Consider the following 9469-nt stretch of genomic DNA (forward strand, 5'->3'; position numbering starts at 1 on the left):
TTGCTCATAAATGCCCACCTGTGAAATAGGGGTGTTAGTATACTTCCTTTACAGGAATGGTCTAAGCATTAAATGAGAGAATGCAAAAGCACCATGCCTGGCACCAAAGAAGCGTGCATTCACAAATTATAGTCATTTTTTAATAATGTTGATTTAGGTTTGCTATTTGATTATTAAGTAATGTTTCCTTATAACAAATATCGGAAAGACATTTGCTTTATGACATGTCATTCAAATAGGGAGCTTATTTCAAAGGTTGATTTTTCCTCTTTTTAAAAAAAACTCAAATTATTTCATTTTTAAAAATTAAAGAACTTCTGTTCTAGTTGCTGATCTCCACGACAAGGCATGCTTTTGTAATGACCCTGGAGCATCATCCAGAATGACTAATGCAGCTATAATCTCCTTCCCTTGAGAGTTTAACATACTAGGCATGCTTAACAGCAATATTACTTTAGTGTTTTGCTGTATGTGTAAGGCTGATCATTGAAGTTTGCTTAGTCAAGTCATGGACTATGTTGGTGTTTTAAAGATTGAGGCTATACATTATGTGGCAAATTGAAGAGAAGTCGCCAGTTAGTTTCAAGATATGGGGAATCTGAAGGCACTCGATATATTTATGAGTCTAAATAATATCTTCGTACAAAGAACTAATTGGTGAAAAAAATCTGTCCAATTTAGCTATACCAAGCAGTAGGCAGTTGAAGTTGAATGCAGCTTTTAGAAGATGCATTTCTAAGCAACTGAATGAACTCACTTATGAGATAAGAAGAAGTCTTTGGTTCAGGCTTTGGCTGCATCTTGATTGCAGTTTGTATTATTCAAGTTTGTCAGAAAATAGAAACAACCTAGTCATCCTAAAGACTGAGAACTGACCATTTTACTAATGTTTTTATGAGCACAGAACAAGTATTTTGATTTGTCTCCGTGATCTGTCTTTACAAGCTGCAACTCTGATTGTTTTTATGCTGATCTTGTGGTTTTTAATTAAACTTCAAAGGAAACTGTACTGACTGTTTGGTCAGACAAGGTGCAGTTAGAAAATCTGGCAACTCCAAGACTTAGCCAGAGGATATTCTAGCATGATACAGAATCTTGAAAATTAAATCAATGTCTTTTAGGAACAAGTAAATATTCCTAGGAGATTTAAAAAATTTTTTTAATCCAAAATGGGTTTATTAGAATGGCTTCCCACTCATCTCAATTCAGGGTCTTTTCGTGCTGCTTCCGCCTGAAGGAGCATCCTTCTGTGAGCCTTGCTTTCCCTCCTGGAGGCTGACGGAGGACAGGAGAGCAGCCAACACACAAAACGACTGTTTGTGCCTGGCTGAAGGCCGTGGTGATTTTATAGCCGCCTGGGCTTTGGGCATCCGTGAAGTGGGAATTGGGGCTCTGCACCAGGCGCTTCTTCTGGTGTTTTCTCTTCTCCTCTTCGGGAGAGGGATGAAGGCGATCCTTTGCGAGAGGCATGATCGCTGGGTGATCGTCAGCACCGGAAAGCAGGAGATTTAAATTTAAGCACCATTAATTTTCTTTTTAACCTATAAGCTTGCCTGATGCAAGCGATATATGCAAGAGTTGTAAGAGTTTCCAATAAAATGGTCTTTTAATAATAAAAAGAAAATTTTCTTGTAAAAAAAATCTATAAGTTTAAAAGTAAAGAATTTTATTTAAGCACAAGTCTTCTTGTGCTATTGATAATAACTTATAAAAACTATAGTTGTGGCATAAAATGAAAGCTTTAAAGACACAAGGAAGCAGTGGACCTCTATCTTGCATGAGCTTGTTTAGAATGCCAATCTGCCAAAAGTTAGAAATAGAGATGTTACTTACTCACCAAATTAGCCTCTGGTTTGTTTCCAGTTTTCTTTTCAGGTGATTCAAGTCACTTAAGAGGAAGACCGTGTTTCAACAGGTCCTGGGCTTATACTTAAGAGCTCTGGTGGTGCAATGGTTAAGTGCTCAGCTACTAACAAAGTTGGCTGTTCAAACTTGCCAACTGTTCTTTGGAAGAAAAGATACTGCAGTCTGCTTCCGTAAAGATGTGCAGCCTTCGAAGCCCTATGGGGCAGTTCTTTTCTGTCCTACAAAGTAGCTGTGAGTTAGGATCTTACAGCCTTGGAAGAACCCTATGGAGTAGTTTAGAACAACCCAATAGAGTTGTTCTGAGTCATAATTGAGTGGTAACCTTGCTGATATACTGAAATCCCATATTCCTCATTTGACTTTTGTGCTTTAAAGCATTATTTATTTGTAGTCTGTATTTATGAAATGATAATAATGGTGATTCTCTAATTAGAGTTAATCTTTCTGCAATATTTGTGTGGACTCCAAAGTTTTCTAAATTCAAAGATGAAGGGAAAAAAATTAAAGTTGCCTTTGAAACTATTTGAATTCCAAAAATGTTCCTTGAAATTACAAGGAAGCTTCTAAATGTTTGTGGGAAAATGGAATTAAAAAATAATGAATTTTCCCCAGGATCTTTTAGAAGGTCCTTTACAGGGTCAGTTGCTGAGAAAATGCCTTGTGAGATAGTTATTTCATAAACCCTAATGCGAGAAAGTACAATTTTTCACTGGGGTTTGTCTACTCCGCTTGATTCACTTCTATTTTGGAAGTTGAAGGTGGACTTCCTTCAAGATAAACAGGCAGTGTGGCAGTAAACAAACAAGCCCTCTGCCATCAAGTTCAGTCAGACTCATAGTGACCCTATAGGGCGGAATGGAACCACCCCATCTATCTCCCATGGCATGGCTGGTAGTTTGGACTTGCTGATCTTACCGTAGCAGCCCAACTCGTAACCCATTATGCTACCAGGGCTCCTGCAGTGTGATGGCAGACACTGTGAATTGGAGTTTTTTGTTCATTTTCCACCCTGCCAGGTCCAGATCTGAAAGAATAGTTTCCCCCTCTGGCCAGTTTACTGATGATTTTGTATTAAGTGCTTGTTCTCTTGGATGTAGGCAGCATTGTAACATTGTGGTTAAATTGGCTTTAGGGTCCTGGGCCAGAATTCTGGAGTTAAAATCCCACCTCTACCACTAACTTTTCTAAACCTCCGTTTCTTTACCTGTGACGTGGGTGTTACAGTATTATTATTATTGGCTCTCTTGAAATGAGGACAAATGCTTAGCACAGTGTTTAGCACTGAAGCAATGTGTACTCAGTTCAGTAAATGTGGATGAAAATTAATGTTACATAGATTTAATTATTTGCTTATTTTCTGTACAGTTCATAATACAGACTCATAGTGACTCTATTGGACAGGGTAGAACTGTTCTGTGAGTTTCTGAGACTGTAACTGTTTATGGGAGTAGAAAGCCTGGGTTTTCTCCTGCAGAGCAGCTGATGGTTTCCAGTGTTGGACCTTGCAGATCACAGCCCAATGCTTAAGCACTACACCACAAGTCATATATAGTACTTAATTTAAAAACTAAGATAACTTGATTTGTAGGTGATATCCAAACTCATAACAAACTGCCATCAAATTGATTCCAACTCATGAGGACCTTATAGGACAGGGCAGATCTGTCCCTATGAGCTATGGAGATTGTAACTCTGCCTGGGAGTAGAAAGCCTCATCGTCCCACAGAGCAGCTACTGGGTTGGAACTGCTGACCTTGCGGTTAGCAGCCCAATGTGTAACCTACTATGTAACCAGAGCTTCCTTATGGATGATATAGTGGGCCTTTATTGAACTGCGTGAAATATGTCTTGCTCGTGAATGTTTCTTTATAAGATTTGTATACAACACACCCTGCATCGAAATAGCATTATTGTCTTAGTGTAATGAACTACATTTTTAGATAGTGGGCACTAGGGTTTTTTTTGTTATCTTCAGCTTCCATTTAAAGCTATGAAAAAATTGAGGTTGTCCAGGATTCTGCTTGGCTCCACATGTGCAAATGGATGATTGATGATTTTTTTTTCCTGCTCCATTATCCAAAATTTATAACAAGTGAATGTGCCCAGGAGACCAATATCATTATTTTTGTTATAAGAATGTAAGATTATCGATTGTATTACAAGGGGAAATTCTAACATAATTGTCTCCATTTTTACAGAGCAAATTTAATATGATTCCAAACAAAAAGCATGCTGACTTAATTTTTTTATTTTTTAAATTGTGGTTTATCATTTATACAGAAAAATATACATTTATTTTTAAATGCAGAAGGAAAACACTTCTTTTCAAATTTATGATGTAAAGCTTTTCAAAGGACAAAGTGATAGTAAGTGGTCTGCAAGATATTAGGAAACCCTAATGATAAAATTTATCTGGGAGTCAGTCATTAATCAACAGGTTACCATCTTCATGTAAAGCTATACTGAACCATAGATGATCTGTTTTACAGTGTTGACACATATGTCCAACAAGATCTTACACCACTGACAAAGTATTAAGTAGGTGATGATATGGTGATCTTTTGCACTTAGTCTCTGAACATATATTTATTGTTTAAAATGCTTTGAGACTTAAGTTGCGTGAATCTGGTTGTGGTGCTCAGAAGGTATAAGTGCAGCTTAAGATTCTCAGCATTGCTACATAGGCCCTTCCTTCTAGAAAAAGTGTTAGTTTTTCAGGTTACAATGGGCAAGGGTACACCTTCTGAAAGTTTTTCTTGAGGATCCAAATTTAAAAGTAAGAATAACAGTGATAGACAATAAAATTCTAGGAACAATACTAATGCTTTTTGTTCAAGTGTGGTCAGGTGTTTTCTTCTGAAAGTTGTCTAAACTTGTACCTTATCACTTGTTGCTTAGTATAAGGTTGTCATGTTTCTAAACACAGGAGGAAAATCTTGTTTTTAGGTGACTCATGTAGTGACGTGTGGTAAGTTAGTAAAGGGACGGTGTTTCTTTGCTCAGTGAGCACTGCAAGTAGCAAATACTGGTAATTTTTCCATATAATTTAATTCTTTTAATTAAGATTTCTTAGAAATCTGTGTGTTCAGGTGCCTAATGTCAGGAGAGTCTTAATAGAATGATTAAATTTCACTTCTGCGTGACCATGGGACTTTACGGTGTGGCATTTATAATATATGAGCTATAATTAGTTTATGTTTTTAGGACTTTAAATACCAGCAGTCTCCCTTACCTGTGATTATTTTTTTCCTACTGTCCCTGGAGACCCATTCATCTATGATTGGATGATTTAGGCACTTAAAGTTAATTAAATTCAGCTACTGAGTCTGTGTGTGTGTGTTTCCCCCCCCCCCACATAGAGGCTCTCTTTTCTTTTTTTTTTTTGCTTTTCTTTTTAATCTTCCTGTAACTGTGGAACTAGGTCTAATATACATGTGATTTTGGTAGCTTTATATAGATATTGCCATGATACCTGGAAATACTATTGCTAGTAAAAAGAGGGCAGGTATGGATGCTTGGAAAGATGCTTAGAAACTTACTTTCCCAGCTACAGAGATTTATAGACTCTTATAATTTCTTGTAAGAGCTGTGATGAAAGTTAAACTCAAGCATTTTTACAGTAGGGCAGAATATAGTTTGTTTGTTTTTAATGCTTTTTGGCTTTAAATAGAAGAATTTTATTCTCTCATAATTCTGGAGGCTAGAAACTTAAATTCAGTGTGTCTGTTCTAAAAAAGGAAGGTCTTTGCTTTTAAAAAAAATAATTTTATTGGGGGCTCATACAACTCTTATCACAATCCATACATAGATCCATTGTGTCAAGCACATTTGTGCATTTGTTGCCCTCATCATTCTCAAAACATTTGCTTTCCACTTGAGCCCCTGGTATCAGCTCCTCATTTTCCCTCCTCCTTCCCGCTACTTTGCTCTTTCAGCTTCTAGTAGCTACCAGCAATCCTTGGTGCTCTGGGCTTGTAGATGCAGCTGGCTCTTCCTTCAAATGCCTTCTTCCCTATGTATGTCTCGATCTATGCTGCTCTTTATAAAAACACCAAATAAACATTTTACTATGGTTTAGGTGAACGTTTACAAGGCAAATTCGTTTACCATGCAAAATTGATGTCTAGTTTGTCTTGTGACTTTGCTTGCAGTCCCCTCAGTGGGTCAGTGTTCTTCCCACTTCTACTCTGAGTTCTCGGTTTCCATCCACTCAAGTTTTCAGCCCTTTCCTGCCTTCTGAATTTTGCTGCCCTTTTGTTCTTGTGAAGATAAATGTTATGAGGAGCACATTCATCACAGATGCTATTGTTCACTTCATAGGCCCACTAGAAGTGTTTGGCTGAGAGGTGGTCTTGAGAGTGGGTTCAGTTCTGAATTTGAAGGGGATCTAAGAGCCATACCCTTGGATGTTACACCAGTCTCTATGAGACCAGTAAACCTGGTCTTTTTTTGTGAATTTGGATTCTGTTCTATATTTTTCTTCCACTTTGCCTGGGACCTTCTATTCTGATCTCTGTCATAGTTGTATCTTATATGGTCATTCATAGACTTTTAAATTCCCTATGGCTACCAACCAAAGTAGGATGTAGAGCATTGTCTTTATGGATTAGTTCAGGGGTGCTCACACTTTTTCAGCATGCGAGCCACTTTTAAAATGATCAAGTCAAAATCATCTACCAACTACAAAAATGCAAAACATATTTATTTTTATTTATTACAGTTATTCATAAATGCATTGAGAATTCTCTGTATGTACAATGTATGTTTATGTACCTTGCATAACCACATGAGTCCATATTACACAACACAATTAACTATGTACGTTTTTTGTCATTACCTGCGTTTACTCTGATGACTTGCACTGAATGGAATGAGCCAGGGATGCATAGTCCGGACAGTAGCTGCTGACAGCCAGCTTCAAGCACACTTCCAAATGATCATCTTGATCGTCATGGTGGAACGGTACTTGGACTTAATGATCTTCATGTGGGAAAAGGCTGACTCACATAAATAAGTAGAGCCGAATCATGCAGTCAAGGAGGTAGCACATGTTCTCGTGTTTGGGTACTTTCCCTCTGCGAGTAATTTCCAGAACTGTTCAAGCGCTCTGGACTTCAGCTGAATGTCGGCTCGTGGTGTCAAAATCTCCCGTTCCGTGTGAAAGTGATACGTTTTTGTCTTCTTACTTGGTCCAGCTCCCCGACTCATTTTAATGCCCTTTCTTATGTTTAAGAGAAAAAAACCAAGGTTGGCGATAACTTAGTTTGTCAGTTTTGCTGCACTTAGCGCAGTTGTTTGTGCATGCGTTTGACACCCAAGATTGCATCTGATCGGCTGCACTGTATATCAATTAAGTGACGGGATTAATGATAGACTTAAGTCTATTTTTTTAATGCCATGCGATCTACCCACACTACATTTGCGATCGAGTAGTAGATCACGATGGATGTATTGAGCTCCCCTGGACTAGTTGAACTAGATACCCATCCTCCGAGACTCTGGTCTCTAATCCTGAAGCCCAGTAACTCCGTTCCACAAGGTATTGGTTCTGTGTAAGAAGTTTTCTTGACTATACTTGCTGTTTGTTCTATTATATGAGGGGGTTTCAAAGAGTTTGTGGGAAAATGAAATGAAAAGATAATGGAATTTTCCCACACATTTTAAAAGACCCCCTCATATATATGGATATATTTGTAGTGCCAGCAATATGTGTGTAGAAACATCCTCTGCTAAACCTCTATATGCACATGGCTGTACTTCATAAAGCATCCCTCTCCTATTCAGTTTTCATAATTATCAATGTCAAAAAACAAAACTCAATGACATTGAGTTGATTCTAACTCATAGTGACACTGTAGGAGAGGGTAGAACTACCCCTGTGGATTGCTGAGACTAACTCCCTTGGAGCAACTGGTAGTTTTTTGAACTGCTGACCAATGTGTAACCTACTACCCTACAAGAACTCCTAACTGCCTCTGTATTTGCTTTTAAATTATTGTTTGTTGCTACAGTTATTGTTGGATTGTATATGTAATTGTATTTACCACTATTGCCTTTTATGTACTGAGGTCCTTTGCTTTGACCATGTTGTGCTGACTTGCCCCATTTTGTGTATTGTTTTATCAACATGTATCTACCATCTAGTTAGGAGTCCTGATGGCACAGTGGGTTACTCATTGGGCTGCTAAACACAAGGTCAGCAATTTAAACGCACGAGTCATTTCATGGGAGAAAGATAGGCGTTCTGCTTCTGTAAAGATGGTAGGCTTGGAAAACCTGCAAGGGCAGTTTTCTTTCAAGAGTTAACTCATCTTTTGGGACTTGAGACACAACAAGCAACACCTGTCCTTATCCAAACCCTCCAGATGTATTTTTCACCCAAGAAGTTACAGAATTCAATGCCAGACTCATTCTCCTGAATAATGACATTGATGGAGAAGTGAGCACACAGACTTCATCTTGTCTGAGCAGCACTTTTGATCATGTTCTGTACATGACTACAGATTGTGAGGACCGTAGCCAGTTCCTTCCTATTGCCCCCACCATTTGTCAACTCAACGTCTCTTTTTTTCCTTTCCAAGGAGACTTGAGTTCTATGTTGGTGTGATTGAAGTTCCTCTGCTACGTTCCTTGGGGGCCCTTCACAATAATTGTGTGCTCCTTCAGGGTGGTCTGGTTGCTGAGAATAGTCTTAGTTCTCAGTGTGGCAAAGAAAAAACAGATTCTTCATTATTTTAAAATTTTGCGTAACATTCAATTGTGTGTATGTATCAGAGTTATTTATCCATTAATCCTTTGATGGACACTTAGAATTGTTGCTACTTTTTATTATTATGAATAGTCTGCAATGAACATCAGTGTGCATATCTGTATTTGTATCACAGCTCTTATTTCTGTAGGATGTGTATGAGGCTCTAGAATACAGGAGGATACTTCACACAAAAATTGTGAAAAAATGGAGTTAAAAGATAGCAGAATTCCTCCATGAACTTTTGAATCTTCTTTGTACCTAACAGTGCACTTACTGGATAAAAGTAGAGGGTTCGTGAGAAAGAGGAAGATCCTTAACGGTATGGATCGGCACTGGCTACACCAGTGGGCTCAAACATAACAATTGTGAGGATGATGCAAGACCAGGCATTGTTTCTTTCTGTTATACATAGGGTTGCTGTGAGTCAGAACCAACCCTACAGCACCTCCCAACAACGTAGCATCTCTATTTCTGGCTTCTTAAGGAAGCACCATACCATTTCCCACAGTGGTTGTACCATTTTACATTCCCATCAGCAGTACTGTAGAGTTCCAGTCTCCCCACAACACCATCAGCATTAGTTGTTTTCAGTTTTTTAGATCAGTGTCATTGTTACTAGGGTGAAATGGTATCTCATTTGTAGTTTTGACTTACATCTCCCTAATGGCTAATGATTGTAAGCATTTTTTTAATCATTATATTGGGAGCTCTTACAGATATTATAACAATCCGTAATTCAATTAGATCAAGCATAATTGTACAATTTCTACCACCTTCATTTTCAAAACATTTTCTTTCCTCTTGAACTCTTTGATAGCTGCTCTCCTTTAACCCCTCCCACCCTCACCTACC

General features: G+C 38.1%; 1 protein-coding gene across 1 annotated transcript; it reads right to left on the bottom strand.

Annotated features, from left to right (window-relative positions):
- Positions 1-1200: 1200 nt before the first annotated feature.
- LOC101650867 (40S ribosomal protein S27-like) lies at positions 1201-1470 on the bottom strand. The gene has a single exon (XM_004707322.1). It carries the CDS (start codon positions 1468-1470, stop codon positions 1201-1203), a length of 270 nt encoding a protein of 89 aa, XP_004707379.1.
- Between the last annotated feature and the right edge of the window lie 7999 nt (positions 1471-9469).

This window comes from Echinops telfairi, unplaced genomic scaffold, assembly GCF_000313985.2.
Source record: "Echinops telfairi isolate 266 unplaced genomic scaffold, ASM31398v2 ScPeMD7_7458;HRSCAF=8496, whole genome shotgun sequence".
NCBI classification, from domain to species: domain Eukaryota; kingdom Metazoa; phylum Chordata; class Mammalia; order Afrosoricida; family Tenrecidae; genus Echinops; species Echinops telfairi.